Source organism: Lycorma delicatula, chromosome 11, assembly GCF_047948215.1.
Source record: "Lycorma delicatula isolate Av1 chromosome 11, ASM4794821v1, whole genome shotgun sequence".
In the NCBI taxonomy this organism is placed as follows: domain Eukaryota; kingdom Metazoa; phylum Arthropoda; class Insecta; order Hemiptera; family Fulgoridae; genus Lycorma; species Lycorma delicatula.
In genome coordinates this window covers 23196940-23221325 of record NC_134465.1, presented here as the reverse complement: position 1 = coordinate 23221325, position 24386 = coordinate 23196940, and the positions used below count along the sequence as shown (strand labels likewise).

The 24386-nt window shown below is 31.6% G+C and overlaps 1 protein-coding gene across 5 annotated transcripts in view; it reads right to left on the bottom strand.

Moving 5' to 3' along the window:
* Positions 1-1076: 1076 nt before the first annotated feature.
* LOC142332330 (venom carboxylesterase-6-like) overlaps positions 1077-24386 on the bottom strand; it is a 107076-nt gene continuing 83766 nt past the window's right edge. For all 5 annotated transcript variants that reach the window (XM_075378703.1, XM_075378701.1, XM_075378704.1 and 2 more), the window contains 7 exons: positions 23997-24182; positions 19395-19585; positions 16657-16825; positions 11863-12044; positions 9709-9868; positions 8574-8700; positions 1077-1740 (listed from right to left, as the gene is read on the bottom strand). In XM_075378703.1, coding sequence (XP_075234818.1) covers positions 1533-1740; positions 8574-8700; positions 9709-9868; positions 11863-12044; positions 16657-16825; positions 19395-19585; positions 23997-24182 — 1223 coding nt within the window. In that variant the 3' untranslated portion in view covers positions 1077-1532. The remainder of the gene's footprint in view (positions 1741-8573; positions 8701-9708; positions 9869-11862; positions 12045-16656; positions 16826-19394; positions 19586-23996; positions 24183-24386) is intronic.

Genomic DNA, 24386 nt, shown 5'->3' with positions numbered 1-24386 from the left:
AAGAACAAAACAAAAGTAATGAAATGTAGTAGAAATAACAAAGATGGACCACTGAATGTGAAAATAGGAGGAGAAAAGATTATGGAGGTAGAAGAATTTTGTTATTTGGGAAGTAAAATTACTAAAGATGGACGAAGCAGGAGCGATATAAAATGCCGAATAGCACAAGCTAAACGAGCCTTCAGTAAGAAATATAATTTGTTTACATCAAAAATGAATTTAAATGTCAGGAAAAGATTTTTGAAAGTGTATGTTTGGAGTGTCGCTTTATATGGAAGTGAAACTTGGACAATCGGAGTATCTGAGAAGAAAAGATTAGAAGCTTTTGAAATGTGGTGCTATAGGAGAATGTTAAAAATCAGATGGGTGGTTAAAGTGACAAATGAAGAGGTATTGCGGCAAATAGATGAAGAAAGTAGCATTTGGAAAAATATAGTTAAAAGAAGAAACAGACTTATAGGCCACATACTAAGGCATCCTGGAATAGTCGCTTTAATATTGGAAGGACAGGTAGAAGGGAAAAATTGTGTAGGCAGGCCACGTTTGGAGTATGTAAAACAAATTGTTGGGGATGTAGGATGTAGAGGGTATACTGAAATGAAACGACTAGTACTAGATAGGGAATCTTGGAGAGCTGCATCAAACCAGTCAAATGACTGAAGACAAAAAAAAAAAAGTCTACCTTAATGTTGTTCGGGGTTTTCAGGTAGCGTTACCTACTTTAAGGATCAGATAAATGAATAGGTATGTATTTTTTATGTTGAGTGTGCAGTGTTGCATTTTTCATATACACTTATGCAGCGAGTCACAGTGGTGAGTGACTTGAGAAGTTTTCAAAACGAATCAGAAAAAATTAACGAAAATTCGGTCTTCTTGCGCAGAACTGCGAAGTAGCTTTTATTTGGTTAATGCTAATATTCCTAGACGGGCACTGTTTTAAATCATCTTATTAATGTAATTCTGTGGATTTCTGATAGAAATTTGTCTGTTTATTATCATAATAAAAAGGATAATTGGATACAACCATTCAAAAAAAAAAAAAAACGGGTAAGGAAACATAAATAAACAGTTAAAAATTCGTTTATTAAAAAAATTTTATTAGGACAATATATAGCAAATTACATTACACAGTCACCGGTATATTTTTTGTACTTGTTGCTTGATTGAAAAAGCTTTTCTAGAAACACACCATTATATTATAATTTCGTAACTAAAATATATTTTAACTGTACTGTACTGTATTTTTTCAACAAATTTGTATGCTTAAAATCAAATTTTGATTGTTAAATAACATTTTTCATTAAAATTTTGTCATTTTTTTTAAATATATTTTTTGCAAAAATCCATTTACAAAAAAATTAATTTACCTAAAATAATAAAATAATAAATAAAAACATTTTTACCATAATAAGTAACAAATAAGTCTTTAACGCTAGGTCCAATCGCTGGATCAAAGTATACCCGAGCTCTGTTCTCCCGATATGCATAACAATGTCCTAAACTTAATGACCCTGTCTAAAGAAATAAGTAAATTATAATTCATCTTGTACTTGTCTAATATTAAACGGTAACTTTAATTTTTCTTTAATATCTGATAACGAAGACCAAAAATTTAAACCGGCTAAATCATTTCTGACAACCGGAAATGCTTTATCGTATGATAATATTTCCAAATATCGGATTTTATTTCCATTTTCCAAAACTGTAGGTATTTGCTCGTTATTAAAAAATTCTGGTTTTCTGAAAAAATAAAATAATAAAAATAAAAATAAATAAAATAAACAAAAATAAAATAATAAAATTAAATTAAATGAGAAAATAATCGTACATTTTAATGACACATAATTTTTGAAAGAATGAATGAAACATTGCGGAAAGGAAGAAAATTAGGCAGAGTAAATTATTAGTTAAACTAATAAGCTTCATATTAACCAAATCGTTTAAAAAGAAAAAAAACTGTAATTTTATTGATAAACACAAATGTTGCACCTTTTTTTAAGTAAAATTTTAATGTAAATTAAACTACTAAAACATTTATTTTAAATCGTTTATTCTTTTTTTTTCAACACCTTTGTTATTAGCTAGCCGGTCAGGGTTCCGCTCCCTACAGCCCCACTATCATTACCCTCATGCTTATGAAAATAATACTGATAAAATAACAATTAATTGTGTATTTAATTTAGATCAACAGTTTGGTCAACAAAGACTCGAAACTTTGAGCGATCTGAAGTATGCGAGTTCCTGAATAGCGGGCCATTATTTTAAAGATAGTAGTTATAGCTGGTCACTCGTACGAAGGACGGGTAAAAAGGTAGTTTTTTGGTTCTTAGCGTAACAAAAACACCACGAGGAGGTTGCCCTGAAATTTCGATTTTTTTTTTTCTTTTTTAGTCAAGTACCCAGAAGCAGATGCACCCAGTCGCGTCGCAAACATAGTAACAATGGCAGCTAGTTGAGCGCTGTACCGTACACCGTCACACGTTCAAAGGTTGATTTTCAAAAGATATATAAAAAAAAATTATAATTAATTTCAAATACTGCAAGTGGTCACTAAATTCGATTTGATTAACAGTCGGCGTAGTAAAGTTGAAAATCGACAATGAATGTAATTCGGTTGTTACCGCAAGTCATTAAAACAACCACTATCTTAAAACAGTGAAACATTTCGTAACGTCAATAATTGTGTATTCTTTTTTCTTGTTATAAAATTTTAGCTCAATCGGTTGAGTAGTTCTAGCGTAAAAGAGTAATAGATTCAGATATACCACTAGATATATATATATATATACACGAGTTAACACTAAATCCAAAAACCAGAAAGTGATTCAGTGAAAAGATTAATTTTTGTCTTAGAATTGTTTTCCTTAACAATAAAACAATAAAGGAATGATTGTTAATTTTATCTTATATATATGTATATATATATATATATATATATACAGGGTGTCCCATATAAAACGCAACCCATCAATCACTCATCCATGAAATTTCAAAAGTCAAGCTTACTCCCTTACTCGTTACTGAAATGGACTCGTCCAACATCTGAACATCGCGGCGACGCAGTAGAACAAGAAACACAAAAGATCTGCGTCAGTGTTGAATACAGATACAGTCACTGAAATCAAAGACCGTTAAATAAATCGATCAGACGTTTGTCTGCTGAAATTAATTTGTCTAAATCGACTGTTCATCGGGCGACCAAACGATTACAATTACGACCTTATCGCATTCAAACGGTTCATCGACTTCTTGAGCACGACAAAGAAAAACGTCTACAATATTGTCAACGGTTCCGTCGATTTCTGCGTGAGGGAATGAATGTTATGGATTGTTATTTTTCACAGATGAAGCACGGTTTCATTTGGATGGCTACGTAAACAGCTACGTAAAAGGTTGGGTTGCGTTTTATATGGGACACTCTGTATAATTAAAAATATTACCTTTATTAATCTGTTGGGTTAACCGATCAACTATACTATCTTATACATTAAATATACTACGTTTCACTTAGAATTCTCTAAGCTTCTTCAGGTATTTTTAACTAAAATATGTCTTGTTATAATTAATTCTATCCAATCAAGAGGAAAATAAATTTAAATAAGGTACATTTAAGTTAATATTCATGTACATATATGTGAATATATATATATCAGATAAAATTAACAATCATTCATTTATTGTTAAGGGAAAACAATACAAAGACAAATATTTATCTTTTCACTGAATAAATGTTTTGGTTTTTTGATTTAATGTTAACTAGTTCATGTATTTTCTGTAATAACTAGGTTTTTATATATTTAAAATAAAATTAGATTTTTTAACGATAACATGATTAAATGTTTTTTTCTAATAATGGAGAAATGTGGCATAACTCCTAATAAAATTGAGAAAAGTCTTCTTTTATATTATAGAAATACACATTAAAAAAAAAACCGGGTGTTGAACTGGAGTTTACTACTGCAAAGAAAAGCACATAGTTGATTCTGACTGAAATGAGGAACGAGTATGATGGAGTATTCCAGGAACTTTGGTAGATGGATTACAAAATACGGCTAGAGCTGCAAAGAACTTTCTCAGAAAAAATGGAAATTTTAACTCAATCAGCGTATCCATGTTTTTTTTAATTATGTTTAAGCTTTTTTTTTCTGTTTAGACTCCGGAAATCACCGTCAGATATTACTACAGAGGAGGAATGAAGATGATAATACGTATGAGTATCCAAACCAAAACACCAAACAAAACAACCGGGTTGGTGTAGTGGTAAACGCGTCTTCCCAAATAAACTGAGTTGGAAGTCGAGAGTTCCAGCGTTCAATTCCTAGTAAAGTCAGTTATTTTTATATGGATTTGAATACTAGATCGTGGATACCGGTGTTCTTTGGCGGTTGGGTTTCAATTAACCACACATTTTAGGAATGGTCGACCTGAGACTGTACAAACTACATTTCATTTACAGTCATATTTATCATCCTCATTCTTCCTCTGAAGTATTATCTGAACGGTAGTTATCGGAGGCTAAACAGGAAAAAGAAAAAGAACCACCAAAAAACACCGGTATCCACCATCTATTATTAAAATCTGTATAAACGTCACTGCCTTTACTAGGACTTGAACGCTGGAACTCTCGACTTCCAAATCAACTGATTTGGGAAGGCGTTCACCACTACACCAACCCGGTGGTGGGTTATGTTTAAGCCTTACCTATTTTTAAACTTATCACTCATAGAAAAATGAATAAATTTTATTGTTTCTTTTTCTTTTTTTAGAGATAGTTTATCTAATGATTTCATGGTCATTTTTCTACAGATAACTTAAATTACAGAATTTTTAATTAAAAAATTACGTATCTGTAAAATATATATTTTTCATTTGTTTTTTAACAAACAACCGATCTTTGTGTTGGAGTGGCAGCGTCTCGGCATTTCATCTTGGAGTCCCGAGTTCAAATCTCGGTCAGGTATGGATGGAATTTTTAATACGCTGCAAAATTTCCATATTTTCACGTACAAGCTTCTCTGAAAGCTTCTGTGATGAAATAATGTATCAAATAAAAAACAATATCGATCTATTATTTGTAATGGTATATATAGACTATGTTATTGTATGTTTAATTATATTTCCACAAAAATTCAAGAAAATTAGTTGGGAAAACAGGATAAAAATCATAATACAGTTCCCCAGAGAACCTAATCTCAAGCTCTGAACTAGTTTATCAACGTCGTTTTTGGGGGTTTTTTTTAATTCATTTCTTTAGTAATATACCAAAAATACAGGTTTTTGCCGTTGCGATTCTGGTTGTTTTTCATATTGAGTAGTTCTGTTTTTATAGACTTATTCGCATTTAAAACTAAAAAATGTAATTAAAAATGAATTTAAATAATAACATTAGAAATAAGCTTCATAAAATAACGTTTATAGATTCTTTAAGTATGAATTTTTTATGTCAACACAAAATTCAAGATGTGTAACTTGTAATTAATTCGTTTTGTGTTAAATTTCTTTTAAAACTCAAAATCTTAGAATTAAACGAAAATTAATTATTATATACATTTTTTTTTTGCCTACGAGCTAAAGTTTATTTTTGTTTGAGATCGTTTACGTAGAATATATCAAAATTCATTACGTTCCCGTACTCTTATTTATCGATAAAAATCCGTAAGTACAAAAAAACGTTTACACCAGACTTCCTTAATAATTACAAAACTAAAAAAGATAACATTGCGCCTGAGTTAAAGGAAGGAAAGTCCAACGAATCTACCGCCACAGCGTTCAAGATCAGATGATACAATAATGAGCGTGCGCATCCGTTATTTTGTGGTGAAATTGGCGCTTTCGGGAACGCTATAAAATTTGAAACCGCAGCAAATTGTAAATTTCATTTCATCTGTGAAATATTTGCTGATATCTGCAATAATATTTCCTAAAAACTTGATTGAATGAATGAAAAATTATGAAATAAATGACAGTTTTGTGAAAATACATCGATATTTTAACGTGAGGAAGGTTCAAGCTTACCGGAAAGGAAAACGAGTAGAAAATGTGCTTCAAAAGGAATCGAATTAGCCCAAAATTTCTGAGACTGAAAAAATACATGATAAAAAAAAATGTCGGTGGCAGTTTATAGATTACATAAGAAAACTTAATTGGCTTCTACCTGCACCGATTTTTGCTCATAAATTCATTTCTAACAGCTAACAGCCAAGTGAAAAATTCTAAACCAAAAAGATCTATGCAGCTTTCACTCCCTTTTCGTTTTAAAATCAGTTTATTACATTTATAATGAACGAAAAGAATATAAATTACCAGATGATGATAAGAAACAATATGTAGATTAACCCGTTTGAGTGGCAGGTAACAAACGAAAGATTATTATAAAATTCTGGAATATATAAATCAGGAATTATTATTATTACTTTAATTCAATAACTATAATACAAATCAGAAAATATATTGTATGTAACAATTCGATAAATAAATGTTTTTAAAAATTCTAACAATCAAGAGAGCTAAGTGCAAAAGTAAATTAAAAAATAAAATTCACCTTAACATTGAATCTAGCAATTACTTAAAAAGACTATTTCTTAAAAATACGCACATACTTCTCGTATGTAGTAAACATTCTTTAACATAAATACACTATTACCTAAGGAAGAAAAAAAATAAATTTTAGAACTTCTTTGTATAATACAATAGTTACAGAACATCGTACAAATTTTATACCCGTTTAAGTTTATTAAATCTTTCCATTTTAAAATGTATGTATAAACACATTTATTAGTATCAAATAATAAACCTATAAAATCAAATACATAAAATTTACTGTAAGGTAACTTAATTTTTCTTGAAAATATTATTCGATTAGTATAAAATATATAGAAACGTATAAAAAGGTTTGCCAAACGATCGCTAAAATTCATTGTAAATTAAGATTCCCTAAGAAAAATGATTACAGAATATTTTATTTGAAATCTAAACAGAGACATTTACTGTTAAACAATCATGATTACTTAAAAAGCATTTATAAAAAAAGGATAGTTTTTTTCCCAGGAAAGTCGTACGACTGCGGATTGTTTCTGGTGCACGACTTACAAAACACATAAACACAAAATTAAAAATATTTATCATTTTATTTAAAAATAATATTTTTTCGTTTATTTAATTCAATATTTCTAACTAAAGCGCGCGCGCGCATACCATATTTAATTCGTGTGGGTGTGGCGGTACTAGCGGCGACGGTCGGCACTAATGTAATTTCACAACTTACATAGAACAGATTTATCTTGTGCGGTAACGCAGTATGCTCACTGAATTACTAATTTAGAGAATTTTTTGGTGTAAGATGCGATTTTACAGGAATATTTTTTCCAAATATTGTTATTTTTTAATTGTTAACAAATTTCTGTAAGAAAAATATAACTTTAACTAGGCGAAATAAATTTTTTCTATTGTATTTTTTTTTTGTCTTCAGTCATTTGACTGGTTAGATGCAGCTCTCCAAGATTCCCTATCTAGTGCTAGTCGTTTCATTTCAGTATACCCTCTACATCCTACATCCCCAACAATTTGTTTTACATACTCCAAACGTGGCCTGCCTACACAATTTTTCCCTTCTACCTGTCCTTCCAATATTAAAGCGACTATTCCAGGATGCCTTAGTATATGTCCTATAAGTCTGTCTCTTCTTTTAACTATATTTTTCCAAATGCTTCTTTCTTCATCTATTTGCCGCAATACCCCTTCATTTGTCACTTTATCCACCCATCTGATTTTTAACATTCTCCTATAGCACCACATTTCAAAAGCTTCTAATCTTTTCTTCTCAGATACTCCGATTGTCCAAGTTTCACTTCCATATAAAGCGACACTCCAAACATACACTTTCAAAAATCTTTTCCTGACATTTAAATTAATTTTTGATGTAAAAAAATTATATTTCTTACTGAAGGCCCGTTTAGCTTGTGCTATTCGGCATTTTATATCGCTCCTGCTTCGTCCATGTTTAGTAATTTTACTTCCCAAATAACAAAAATCTTCTACCTCCATAATCTTTTCTCCTCCTATTTTCACATTCAGTGGTCCATCTTTGTTATTTCTACTACATTTCATTACTTTTGTTTTGTTCTTGTTTATTTTCATGCGATAGTTCTTGCGTAGGACTTCATCTATGCCGTTCATTGTTTCTTCTAAATCCTTTTTACTCTCGGCTAGAATTACTATATCATCAGGAAATCGTAGCATCTTTATCTTTTCACCTTGTACTGTTACTCCGAATCTAAATTGTTCTTTAACATCATTAACTGCAAGTTCCATGTAAAGATTAAAAAGTAACGGAGATAGGGAACATCCTTGTCGGACTCCCTTTCTTATTAGGGCTTCTTTCTTATGTTCTTCAATTGTTATTGTTGCTCTATTGTATTACTAATACAATAGACATGTATTTACTAGCAATACTTACCAGTATTTTTTATATATTTAAATATATTTGGCTAGATAAATATGTTTTACTCTCATGAAGCCAATTAATTATAAAAAATAGAAAATGTAATAACTTAAAAATGTGTAATAATATTTACCCTGTTTTTACAAATGAAAGCCATATATTGATCATTCTTTTACTCATGTCACGATCATTTTGTGTCTGATCCATTTTAAGGATTTCTGAATTCAAAATGTAACCAGAATCATCTGCATGACAAACTCCTGTAAGTACATAAATTTATATAACAAAACGAATAAAAAATCAAATAATAATATTATAATCGTATTAGTCGTAATATTAAAACTAATTCCCTACCATGCAAGTTACTATCATTTACACGACAGTATAATCATTATTTAGAAAAACTTGAAATTTAAATTTATTAGAAATATTTTGTATGCTTTTTTTAATGTCTTACGATAGTTTTTAAATGAAAAAATATCAATACACGCATACGAACAGAGTAAGAAAGATCTACACACTTTAGAATAAAAATAAGGCATTGAAAGAATTATTTTCTGACTCAAATGCTAGAGAAAGTGAAAAATACGCTTCCTCCATACAAAATTATTCTTCAATAACTGGCAATGTACTAATGATATCTGTTTACGATAAGTAGGCAGAGTAGCACATTTTTTTTATTTAATCACTATCCAATCACGTGCACCGATACGCATATGCACCGCTCTTATGCTTAAGCAAGATTTACGTCACTGCTACAGTAACGGGAGTAAGGTAACCTCACATCCAATACCAAACTCTAATTATGCACAAATTAATCGGGATTACCTCTCTATTTGTCCAACCACTACTAATACGTAACGTTTTTAATTGTTTATGAAAAGTACTACGATCAAAGTTCTGCTATGCTAAATTACTCACGATTGTTTAATCGTGAATTGTTAGTCAAATTACGATGACATTAAATTGTATTAACACGTTAATGATATACTTATTTCATTTATCTTCAGTTTTCAGTATTTTATTTTGACCGTTCGACTGATATTGGAAAAATCTAACTAAAAAGTAATTGCACTGACACAGAATCTTATAAAAATAATATAGTTTGAAAATTAAAAAAAAAGACGTATATTTTGTTGTCAAAATTCATTACCTTGAAGAATTTCAGTTGAACCGTATTTATTTTATGTCAAATAAATTTGAATTCAAAATTTTAATATATTTTTATGTTGTTATAATATAAATTATTATTGGATAGCTTATCTCACCAAAATCGGTCTCTGTATGAGAGAATGCTTGAGATGCGCTGTATTTTCCTCGATATCCAAAACGGTACAAATAAACAGGAGCTTTCTCTTCATCAGAAACAGCAGCTTGCATTAATGCAGATTGTACAATACCCGATCCAAAAATTCTGTCACCAACCAACTATTATAAAATATATAAGGTACATTATTATTATTATTATTATTGTAATAAAAACATATATTTTTGAAATATTTTCATCTTTTTTTTATTTCCCCGTTCATTCCTATCGTTTAAAATTAATTAAATCCAAAAAAAGATTTTGAAAAAATGAAAATATTCCATAGCATGAATGATTCCTACTAAACTATAAAATATATTAACATCTGGATGTGAATAATGAACGGTCAGAGGAAAAAAAGAGAATAGAAAATTATTAAATATAATTATGCAGAAAGAGGAAAATGAAAAGGGCTGATAAAAAAGGAAAACATTTGAGATTACTGAGAAGTTTTAGAAGGTAAGGAAAAAGAAAACATCTTGGTTGGGGCATACTTTAAGAAAAATTGTGTTCAACAAAGGATGTAACACAAAAACTTTGAAGGAAGGAGAGAAAGAAGAAGAAGAATAGGAATGCTTACAGATATTAGGACCGAAAGAAGTTACAAGGAAACAAAATTCTTAGGGCCAAAGAAAATTAAAGATAAAGAGATCTACAAAAAAATTTAATTTAAATATAGCACACCGAGTATGTAAATATCCTATCACCCACATCACTAAGTTTTGTAACTATTTAAATATAATTTTAAATGATATTTAAAATTGAATTTTTTCAGCCCTATTTCCACAACTGAACCGTGCGTTTTTGTACTAAAATAAAAAATGAAATATCGTTTAACATATTATTACTAAAAAAACCGACCCGTGGATTTCTATCAAAAGGATCACATTAATTGTCAATCCTATGCGAACGATTCGGATTAACAAATTTTGAACGAGATGTAGTTTATCGTTGAACTTTAAAAGATAAAAATCTTTAACGAATACAACAGAAAAAAATGTTTTAAGCAATTCTACTGAATAATTTTCAACCTGTCTACCATCACTGTGACCATATACTGTTACCGTTTATGATTTATTTTCTTTCGTAAAATATAGAATTTCAACAGAAATAACGAAAATTTGTTTTCTCAAATTTTCGTTATTTTTATTGCTTGGGAATTACGAGACCTGACTTTATCCGATAGGTACTTGATCAATAATAAAAGTCATTATTACCCTTATGGATCAAAAAATATGTATTAATCTACAGCCAGATCGTACCACATAACAACCGTGCTACAGGCTGTAATAGACACGTGGAGAACCCAAAGTAGGAAAAGTTATCAGAGATAAAGAAACAAAGAGAAAAAGATGAAAAAGGAAACAACTCGCGGAAGGACCGCAATAGAGACAAACAATTCCATCCAGAAGATAGATCAGTCTAGAAATAAGACGCCTCAGACTAGCAAAAATCCCTTATAGTTATCTTAGATATGACTCAATTTTTCGATGATTAGATCTCACTTTAATTTCACTTTCTTATAACTTCGGCATCGCAGTCGCTATTTCGGCTTTCTGAACAACGATAGGAAACCGAGTCAGTCACGGAACAGTTACAAAGACAAAGAGATTCGTTTCCCCATTGTGCCTAAATAAAAAAGCGATTACCGGTCCGCGCTTCTTGAAGGTGCCATCACTACAAAAAAAATGGAATTGGGACGGAGCTGATTATGCGCAACCTTTCAAATAACATAAAAGGAATAAAGGACAAAGAACTATTTGTCAAAAGCAGGTCTGCCTTTACTGGTAGATAACCAGTTTTACCCTTCATGGTTGCATATTATTGATTTCATCAACTATTTCTATTTTACTAACTTATTTGGTGTTTTTTTATTACGTAGAAAAAAAAACTGTTTTTCCTTCAGAAATTTAAGTCGCTGATTACAATAAATTATAGAATTTATAAAGGAACTACTTCGAAGATTACCACAATATTTCGGTGCGTGGAACTGTACAACTCGATTACAAACCGGGCTATGGTAAAAACCTTCCTACTACCTGTAACACTAATATTAAATATTTATTTTTTATAAAGAAACATATGTATAGTTTAAAAAATAAAACATTAATCTTACCTGTATCAATTCTTTAACACCTTCTGTTATCTTTTTATCCTTTAAGTAATATTTTGTTATTATATCTGTAATATAATTCTTTTTATCTAAAGGAACAGTGTAATTATAATCCAATAAATGTGGAGCATAACTGTACCAATTTTTTTCAAGTTCTTTAAGTAGTTCAGGATTATCGACAAATTCTGAAATTTTGAATAAAATACAAATTATAAAAAAAATTTCAAAATAGAAATATTGTTGTGAAACAATAAATTAATTGATAAACATTCTAATGTTTTTCCTAACAAAAAATTATTTTACCTTATTCCCGGTTTTAAATATTGTACACTAGCGTTTTAAATTCAAATTTCTTAAAATAATAATAATAATTATAATTATAAAACTCAATTTTTTATTCATCATAAATAAATTCTGTCAGTACTATAATTTAAATTCACAAAGATAATTCATATTTTTCTACAAAGTATCCTAATATTTATTTAAAACACATAATATTTATTTGTTATTAAATACAGTCTTTTCTGACATGAATGCAAATTTAATGTACGTACATAAAAAATCAGGGAAAAACAGAAGCAGCAATCAAAAAATAATAAGTTAAACAATAAACGATACGAAAGATTGGGGGGGGGGGGTGAAAATGGTGATTACTGAGCTTCCGATAAAATTAATTAAATGTTTTAATGAAAAATCGCCACTCCGCCCATCTCCGTGGCGGAGTGGTAGCGTCACCGTTGGTCCCGTATTCGAATCCAGATCAAGAATGGCATTTTCATACGCTACCAAATTCCACTCCATACAAGCTTTGCAAGGCTTCTGTAGTGCATTAATTCATTAAAAAGTAGATAAAAATGAGTAAATTATGTACTAAAATGGCGTAACGGGATCTAAAAGAGCGGGTAGTGACCAAATGATTTTTTTTAAACAACCATAATTCTTTTATGATATAAGTACGGAGTTTTATGATATAAAGTACGGAATACGAAACGTTAAAAATGAAATAACATGAAAGAAATTGTTATTAAAATCGATGTTAAGGAAAAAATCCCTTTCGACAAGCCGGAAGGCGGAGGTAAATTTCACCGAAGCTAAGTAGAGGATTAAAAAAATATCCACCTTAAAAATAAGAAAAACTTCAAATTTACTCAATTCATCAATAGTTTCAAGTAAAAAAAAGTTTCACATGTTTAGCATACGACAAGCACCATTCTTCTTACAACCCCAGCAACATTTTGGTCTTCCCTTATTGTAATAGTTGGTTATATCAAAAATTTTCAGAAAAAGGTTTTGGATAATGTTTAAAGGACTAACGACCACTTTAAACTGATGCGATACTGTACCTATTAAGGGAGGCATAATTTTTTTGTCTTCGAAACCCCATTTTTTTCACCCCCTGAGCCAATGGTTGGTGATATCAAAAAATTTTCTTAGATAAGTTTTAGGCCGTTATCCAAAGAATAGTAGGAACTTTTAACGAATTCGATATTTTAGTTAATAAGAAAGTTATAGTAATATTTTGTTTTTATCGAAGAAGCCCCACATTTCCCTTTCCATAGTCCGATTTTGCCCATTAACGAACTCGACCGAGATTTTGGGTCTTTACATTTTATGTATCAATTTGAAAGTGATTGGCACAAAATTACAACACTTATAGTGACCACAAGAAAGGGAAATATATATATATATATATATATATATATATATATAACCGTTTGAACTGACGATGGTTTTGGGGTCTGGGGGATGTGAAACGCGACGATAAGTCGAAATTTTCCGGAAGTCGAATCATGGTACCCATTACAATAGGGTAGTTTTATTGAATACCGGCACCACTGATCATTTGTTTAAATACCCAATTTATTTATTTTTAACAATACAGAAATGCCACTTCTTTAAATTCCTGTAACGAAAAGGATGGAAAAAGTACATTTTTTTATCACAATAATGTAATTAAAACTCGGTATCTGTATGTAATGTGTTGCAGCGAGTTACCTTGATTCGGTTATATGCGTTTATAGTGAAACTAGTTTAATTTTGCTACCGACATTTAACATGAATATTTGGAATTTTGTGACTGATGAACACGATGCGAGTGGGTTCCTTCAACTGTCCGGGAACCAGGAAATATACTCACGGATACGCTATATGTCTTCGTCTACAAAACTGACTGCAGTGTACGGCATTCGAAAGTCAATATATGTCACTGTAAATGCTGTAAAATTCTAACCTCAACTTCACGACCAAAGCTAAGGTGAATGAATATACGTTTCTATAGTTGGGCGTTCGATTATCAAATGATGTTCGGTGTCATCGTGAATCGGATATGTATTGAATGCAGTAGTCGACTGGAATAATTTCGTTAGAGAAGTAATATAAATATTACTTTACAGCTAAAGTAAAATTGAATTAAACGGTGTGGACGTCGAAATCATCTATAACAATTTATTTTCGACGACAATGAGATTCGTTGTTAAACTTGTTGACAGATCGATTAAAATTTTACTGCTTACAATGTTAATGGCTCGAGCATATTGTACTGGGTCTCCTGGAGTACGTAATCAAACGGATGCTCTGGAAACGGAAGGGTTCCGCCATTATACTATGATAGTGAACGAGAACCTGCTCCAGAAAGTAATCGATGCAATAAGGGACACCTGCCTTCGGTAGTTGCCATATAGTAGTCAATAACTAAATTTCCCATCATATTTAAGTTTATATAATGCAGTAGGCCGTAAATCAACAATGAAAAAAGAGATTCATTTGAAAAAGTCAACGATCTGAAGGGAACGAGTGATGGCGGCGATGTCCGATAAAGGAATAAGGATAAGAGACACATGCCGATAAAAATCTATTTGAAAGAAGGAAACAGAATAAGTTAAACAGTACGCGTAGTTGGTAAGCACACGAGAAAAAATATTGTGACAAGTAAAAGACGTGACTGATTGGCAGTGAAGAGGTAGGATTCTATAAAAATAAATATTTATTGTTATTTAGCAAAAATGAGACTTACTGAAGCATCATGTGAAATGCTTTTGCGGGCGTATATATCGATATAAATATAAAACAAGGAGATTAAAGAAAAGGAAGACATACAAAACCATTCTGATAGAGAAACTGTTAATATAAAATGAAATCCATACTGGAAATTTTTCTAACTGATATCAACACTTTATCGACTACAAATTAAAAAATGTGGCCGGCCTCTGTGGCACGAGTGGTAGCGTCACTGCCTTTCATCCGGAGGTCCCGTATTCGAATCCCGGTCAGGCATGGCATTTTCATACACGCTACAAATCATTTCTCATCCTCTGAAGATGCCTAACGGTGGATCCGGAGGTTAAAAAAAAAGAGAAAAATTGTACAATCATAAAAAAAATTATATTGATCGTCTGCTCACCGGTAAAAGTGATTTCTTTGTGAAGAAAACCCAAAAACTTAATAAATTTCTTAAATTATTCAGGTTTAACAATATATATTTGTATAAAAAAAAATATTTTGCAAATTTTAATCTTGTTAGAAAACTTTAAAAATACGGGTATAAAGAATTATTCCAAAAAAATTGCTTTTACTCATATTTTTCCTATTACTTCTTCCCAAATAGGAAATAGTTTTTTTTAAATTATGATTTTTACCATAGTTTTTCAAATTAGAACCGATGGGAAAAAATTCATAATTATCTGATTCTAAATGCATTTACCAAAGTTTAAATTTTCTGTTTAGGTTTTTTATTTGCATTAATAATCCAAAATTCTTCAAATACTTTTTGCTGTTTTACTGATTCATGAATCAGCTGGATTTTTGTTTTTTTTATTTAACGTATACATTTTTTATTTATTTATTTATTTTTTTTTTTGTTATTTCTATTTTGGGCCCTGAACTGCTTTAGTATGAATACGGCACCAAAAGGAGAATCAGGTGGAATTATTTACTCCTGCACTTATTATGTCATTTTTATAGGAAAAATCTTCACAAATATTGTGGACATCGTGTGCTGCCACGTCCGTAGCATAATCCCGGCAAAGATTTCTGGAAAAAGGCACACTGAATTCCTTTCAGCATACTTCGCTGTGCTGCAGGAACCGATCACACATGTACCCGTACGTTTTGCGGAATCCTCTTTCCCGCAAGTCACATTTCACAGAGCGTCTTAACCTCCACGCGGACAGGTGCACTTTAAATCACCCGTGACCGGTAAGGAAATCAACTAGTACCCCAATTTCGGTCCAGCCATCTTTGGAGGTCCAGAATCGGCCTGTACGTCAATTTACCACTTTGTTGACCGATTCCAATGTTATCTATAATTAATTATTTCTCTGGATCGCCAAGCCGTGAAGTGTGATTAATTAGAATCTAATAACATAATGAAAGGCGATAGATAATATGAAGGAGAAGTTGGGTGTTATAATATAACCGGTCATCTACCGTGAACTGCCTACCTAATTCTCATACGAGAAAACAAGCTCTAAACCTCTGCGCCACTCTAACATACTAGAAAGTGGCTTAACGGAAAAAAATTTCATCGAAACTTATTGGCCAAAAATTGGACAAGAGTATACGCCAAACAAGATTTGTTTATAGCCTGTTGTGTGGAAGTATAGAAATATAAATAAGTCAATCAAATTTGTCTTTCTGTGAAATTTACAGATTTTTATATTACTTGCCTCACTTTCACAAGTATACTAACGTTGATGGTTATGATAATGACGATTTCTTGGACTCACTCAGAATCAAAACCAGAATAATAATAATAATAAACAGAACAAAAATATTACAATAAAAATATATTACTCTTACCTGAAGCAGGATAGAGACCTTCTTCAGTTGTGAAACTGGCAAGCCAAGGAAGCTTTGCAAAGTCACCATCTTTTATCATGTCGTAAGGATTACGCGGTATGAATGGTGATTCTGCATCTTCGGGTTCAACTACTGGGCCAAACGGAGTAAAAGGACTGTATAACCACCCCTTAAAATATAAAATTTTTATTACTTAATTGATGAAGTAAACACAATAATAAATATTACAGAAAAATTAAAACATTTAAAACAATAGCGGTGCTGCGAAATAACAACCAATTAGTAATACTCTTTAAATAATATAAACACTTTAAAATTAACGTAACTATTTCAACTTTTTTTATAATTATGATACATAATAATTTAAATCTTTTTTGTTAAATGTCAAAAATGTTATATATAATTAAATGATCTTAAACTACCATGTACTTAGAAAAAGAAAATTAAAATACATTCTTACTTACTACGTGGAAGCCAATAGCGGCAATATCGCTCAAGAATTCTTGAAACAAATCGCGATTTGGTATTCACACGAGTTCAACGAGATACGACTCAAGTAGTGTTCTATTTATTCCACGATCGATTCTATTCCATTATTTGACCAACCTCCACGTACTTTCTATTTATCGTATGTTCGCTCCAGTTTGCGATGAACGAAATTTTCCGCCTTGGCACGCGCGCCACTCGTCTAAAAAACATTTCCGAACTTGGACGATTATAATTCGTTACGAGAGGCGGTAACATTTCTGCATTCTGTCCTGCACAACAACTAGAAAACATTCCTTACGACAGAAACCGCCGAAAAATCCATTGCTGAAGTAAGACCCGGCCAACATTATGTTTCCGACGTGAGAACAAAGTCTCATTGATTTGAACTGTTAAGTTTAGCCCCCCTCCCCCCCCCCCCCGTGATTACTGAGGGATTTTTTATACTATTATGAGCACAAACTAACTGCACGTAGTCGCACTAATCAACTGTTGTGTTATGAATTATCTCGGATATTAGATTCTTCGCCTAGCTGTAAATGAAAAACACAATTTTTCGAAACTGTAATCAAGATCCGATAAGAAAAGATTCCCGACTTAACGTTTTGTATTCTGTGCAACTACTTCGGGATCACGTCTACCGATCACACATACCAATACGAAAGATCATTTCGTGACTACTTTGACATATGTGAGGGTTGTAAACAGCGTTCTTTTGCAGGGATGAGACAGCGTCGTTTTCATTTGCAACTTTTTCTACCAGATGAATAATGTTTATGGCGATTGAGAAGAAATAAACATGCGACTGATAATACGTACCTAAAAAATTGTTAATAGCCAACAAACGAACCACACGTTCGAACATGCAAAACTTGCATCGTAAAAATATGTTCATCAAAAAAAGAAATATTAATACAAAAAAAGAACTAAAATATATAACCAAAGAAGATTTTATAATACGAAATGATATATGAATCATTTTCATGATTTGTCTGTGTTTTATGGTTTTTTTTTTAACACTGAAATGAAAAACTAATATAAACTAATATATTAATTATTATATATTTAAAGTATAAAAGAAAAAAAACCAAACCAGGCGAAAGGAAATAATGAAAGATAATTTCTTGACATTTCGTGAAAGATTCATATATTTATATTCGTTAATTCATAAGTTTGCATATGGGGGAAAGTGACCAGAAAAGTTAATTCATATGATTCATATGATTCATTCAGGGAAAGTTAATTCATATGGGGGAAAGTGACCAGAGATGAGATCGGTGTATTGCAGATGGTTTGAGGGAGCAAAAGGATGAATCTGTGTTTCGTAGATTTAAAGAAGGCATTTAATAGATTCAATGGGGGAAAACGATGGATATTCTTTAAGAGAAAAAAGTAGAACAAAAAAACAGAAATTTAATTAAAGGATTTTACATGAGACCAACAACAGCAGTAAAATTAAGTAAAAGTATTACTGACCGGGTGAGTCTAGGTTGAAGTGTTAGGAAAGGACTTTTCACTGTGACCGTTTAACATTTACATTAAAGATATGATAAGGAATATGTCGGGAGTAAAGAGAATAGGACCAAATAAAATGTTTAATCTTTATTGAGGATGCGTTAATTCTACCCGGTTCTACATTTGTCGTCGATGATTGTTAAGAGCCTTAGAGGAACAACGAAAGATTACGGAATGAAAAACATACAGAAAATAAATAACAAAGAGGATTTAGCGGTACGGACGATTAAAGGAAAAACAGAAAAAAGCATAAATTACAGATTTTTGGGTACTGTCGTGACAAAGGACTATCAAAGCGCAATGAAAATAAAAGGAATGACATCGATGGCAAAAAATGCCTTCCGTACGAAGATGAAATTACTATGAAGTAAAATTCTGGATTTATGAGATAAGATAAAGGTGAACCGACTGCTATATATTACTTTAATAATTAAGTAAAGCATTTACGATGCAGAAGAGGGAGAGGATCTGGTTATAGGCTTTTGAGATTTGGATACGGTGAAAATGTAGATTAAGAAAATATTGAACAGGAGTGATGAAGAAAGAGCACTTACGCGAAAAGTACACAAATAAAGGAAATCGGTTAGGGCATGTATTCTAAAGGAAAAAATCTTAACAACTGCATCGATAGAAAGAGTAGAAGAAGAAAACAAGAGGAAAATGAAGGATGAATGAAGTTAATACACGAGGTAAGGATTGGAAACAACAGGACGAAGAAATTGTAATTACAGACTTACAAGAAATAACGGAACTTGTGATGCGATTTGTTCAGCCGGTCTTCTATTTAAACATTTGATCATTATATTAGAATCTGAAGTCGGACAACCTAATCTTGTTGCTATTATTTTAGTCTTTAATGGAACATCTTCAGCTAGCGCCCAAGGATTTAATACTGCTCCACTCGACGATATACCTTTATTAAATAAACCTGAAAAATAATTTTATTTCAAATTAAATTATAAGTAAAGCTTCACAAGAAAAACTACAGTTTTGATTGGTTTATATATATATATATATATATATATATATATATATATATATAATATATTTATTTATATATATATTCCCCTCCTCTAATTTTTACATTTCAATTTGCTAAACAAGTGAACAATAAACAACCTCCGCTAAGGCCCAATCAGATGAGGATGTTAAGTACGACATGTAAATGGGGGGTAGTCTTGTACAGACTCAGGCCAATCATTCCTGACACATGGTTAATTGAACCCCAACCACCAATTTTTACGAGTATAACTGTCTAGTATTCAAATCCGTATAACAGCAACCGACCTTTACAAGGATTTGAAACTCAGAACCTGAGACTTCAAAAATCAGCTGTTAAACAACTGATTTTTAACGACGAGTTAACCACTAGGCCAATCAAGTCTAGTGGTTAATATATTTCATACAATTTTTTAAAATAAGAACCTTACTGATGGTAATATTGGATAGGGGTAAGATGAAAAGTCAGATTCGGGTTTTTATGAGGGCGGCTATTTTGCCTCCATCGTAAAGATCTTATGGAAAAAAAGAATTGTAATACAGTATAAATTAATACATTTTATAAAATATACATTCATATATATATATATATATATGTGTGTGTGTGTGTGTGTGTGTGTGTACACAAGTATATAGAATATCGTTTAATCGTCTTTGTAGGCAGGAAGTAAGTATTGATTTTTGCGAGCAAAATTACAACACGATCGAAGAGAATTCTATAGGAAGAAATCAGCAATGACGTTGCTTAACTTTGTTAACAAATGGCTTGCAATGTGATCTCATTGACCGTTTAAAGTTTGAAGATTTTTGTCCAAGCCGATCCTTATACGATTATATTAATTAAAGAATGTAACCAACACACCGATGTTAACAAAAGAAAGAATTTTTTCCTGCCACCTTAATGATAACCTAAATCCAAAAAAAGAAAATTTAGAAAATCGGGTTTAGTGTAATTCATTTCATTTTATGGTCGAATGATGTAAGGATTTAGAAAAATAGAAAAAGATTCAAACTAAGAACCTCCACATTTTATTGAAATTGGTTAATAAAACTATAAAACCAACAATATAATGTATACTTTGTAAAACTCGAAAAAGTTACAAACATTATACATATATATTCGTTTGGACCATTTAAGGATGATGATCAGGAGCATTCAATTTTCAGTCTTTCCAATACTTAATCGTTCTTTCTAGGCGATTCTTTTTTCTTTCTGCTTTCCATGCTAGGCTTTTTAAGATGTTTTGTTCCTCTGTAAACTTAACTTCTAAAATAGTATTTTCTTTTGATATCTTAATAATTTTTGTATGAAATTTTATTATGGCAGTTACTAATGTAAAACTATTTAAATGATTACGATACTAGCATTCAATAGTATTTAATAATAGTGTCATTTAGTGAAAATTTATTTAAGTTTTACTACTTCATAACAATCACTTAAAGTCCGTAAAAAGAATGAAGTACGACATAAACATTTAGAGGATTCTTATCCTCTAAAAGCATACGAAAAATATACACCGATGACAATACACATACATCCTTCCATATCGCCGATAATGCCTACGTTTCACCGCCACCACCGATTATTTCCATAACTAACGAATCAAAATACCGTATTTTGATTAACGATCAGAAATGATGATTTGTACTCACAAGTACAAATGCGTGTGACCAATCAAAATTATCATCAGAATTATTATAATTCATTATCAGAGTTATCATCACCGTTATTTTAACTCATAAGCATAACAAAAATAATTCGTTAACCGATCCAGATCATTTTATTAATCGATATTAATATATGTATAAACAACCCGCTGTATACATGCATTGTAATTTTTCAATTTAATGTGTGAAATAATGTACTGCCACTATAAATCTAGTAATTTTTGACAGATATAAACAAGAAACTGTTTGCGAGCGATATATTAACCTATTACCAGTTTAACTTTTATGTATTTTTAAAAGCAACACTGGTATCGTTAGGATAGGATATAAAAAATAGAAAATTTTTTTTTTCGGAATTGAGAATTAAATTAAAAATGTTATTGTTAATTTCACATAGTTTTACGAGTCAAAAAACCTAACGGCATATAGCGGTGTTTAATTTGTACTGTTCACTATAAGGGAAGTTGGTGGCTAGATGAGGTCATGTCACAATAAAGAAAATGGCGTTAGCGCGGCTAAGATCTAGCGTTAGCGGTGGTCGAAGGAAGAGGAGGAGGAGTATCGTGGCTGGGAAGCAAATTGGGGACTAGTGATAGGGGAATGGCGAAGAGCCCTAATCAGGAGGTGGCGGCTCGCTGAGGTGGACCGGATCCGATGAATGATCGGGGACCCCAAGAGTCTCAGGAGTGGAGTCTGTGGCTTAGACGGGCTGTCTAGGAGGGGGGAGTTAAGACCGTGTCCCGGTGGTGCGTACCACCACTGGGATTTGGGGATTCACCACTTGAGACAAGGCAGAAAGATCATAGACCGATGGGGATCCCTTGGGGGGTCCCCGTTAGAGGCACGGCAATGGCAGACCATAGCCACGGTGGAGGGCCCCTTTTGGGGTTCCTTTATTTGAGGCGGAGCGTAGAAGACCCTGTCCCGGCCGCTTGGGTTGCTCTGGCGAGGCCGACATAGCCAGGCGCACCGGGGGGTCCTGAGTGGTCAGAGGCTAGGTACCTCCCAGGATGCTTGATTGCAGGTCTAGTCCTGGGAGGCTGGAGAAAAAAAAGTAAATGTTGCAAATTTTTCAAAATGATACGAAGGAGTATTTAGTTTTTACGAAAGAATCGCGACAGTACGAAACTGACCCAGAAAAATTTCCATTCAGACCGCAAATACAACCCGAATGAGTGGTCAGTAGTCTTGGTACGTTTGTAAAACAAGACCCTAGGATCGAGATATATAATCTTATTGGAGATCGGTCGGGAAAAATTGTAATATAATAACAAAACTAATTATCTTATTAACATAATGAAAATGGTTTCGGACTATCGTTTTCCCAGTGATTACATTTTAATATATTAAGCAGTTAAAGAGCTTTCTTAACCTTGTCCGTAACATTTTAATCTTTTTTCATCAAATCATTTTAATCCATTTTTTGTAAAGATCTTCCTTTTTTTCTTGTGATATATATATATATATATATAATTTTTTTATTCTGTCTTAAATATTTCAGTTTCTGGAAAATATATAAATCGATTAATCGAAACTAGACCATGAATATTTATCGATACTTAGTGGCTGTAATATCAAAGTTGGTGATTATTAAAAATATATTAATAATAATAATATTAAAAAATAGAAAAGTTACTATTTTATGTAAGTTTTAATATGTTATTATTTATATTTCAGTTTTTTATCTAAACCTTTTTATTTAAGTTATATTAAGTAGAATAAATATATATAAATACTAGCTGCAGAGGCGCGCCGTAGGCACGCCCTCCTCAGCTAGGACCTCAGGGCCGGTTGCCCTAGCGGGCGGCATCTCGGAATGGGATTATTACAGATCCGAAATTGATTACCTCTTCCGTAAAAATATTTTCTTTTGAATGATGAAAATTGATATAACGATAGCTAAATTAGAAATTTAAATTTAGAAATTGATACGAACGAATCGGAATTTTCCGCTAGTGACCGTGTGACCATGTTCAATATAATAAAAAATAACATTTCCGAGGGAACAAATATATATTCAGACAGTGGAAAGCATACTTTACAACAGAATTTAGAAAAATTCCCATATTTTAAAATCAATCATACGATCCGTTGAACCTCAAAACTAGGACCCATATTTAAAAATTGAAAGTATTTTGAGCTACTGCTCAAAATACTCTCAATGACGCAATTATGCTTTTTTTGCCACTTCCAGTACGAAGTGGCGAAAAAAGCACCACTGCGCTACAGTACGGCATCATTTTTAGTCGTAGAACTTGTATGATTCAATATGATATGTAACAAAAACGACTGCTTTCTCGGACATATTTCAAGCTATAAAATCATTTTCGGGCTCCGATTACACACCATGATTAACCATCATAATCGGGAAAAGTAGGGTGGTGACTCTAAATGTTTATACTTACACATCTACATATCAATCTGGACACATAAACAACTAAAGCTATCGTGCTTAATAACTTTTAATGAAGGTTTAATAAAAAACATGTAATAAAACTCACTTAAATAAGCTGATCGGTACCTGAGTTTTAAGCGTAGCGAATATGAGAAAATATTGTATACTTACATAACGAAAATTCTATTGTGTGTGTGTGTGTGTGTGTGTGTGTGTGTGTGTGTGTTTATATGTATATATATATATATATATATATATATATATATAATGATATTACCTCTACTAATTGGAGATAAATAATGATAATGAACACTGACACCTCCAGCTGATACACCAGTTATTGTTATCTTATTTGGGTCACCACTGAAATATTTTATATTCTTTTTAATCCATTTTAACGCAAATGCTTGATCTTTTAAACCTAAATTTCCAGGAAGTATTTTATCTCCAGTACTCATGAAACCTAAAAAATCAGATTAATAAATAACATTAAAACTAAATAGGTTACATTACTACATTAGATTAATGGGTGCGGAAACACTAAACACTAAAACTGGGCACTAAAAACGAATCTTTATTTTGAGCACCGAAACCCCCCCCCCCAAAAAAAATAATAATAAACACTAGAAGTGGTAATTTGAACTATTATACTTTGTCAAAAAAAATC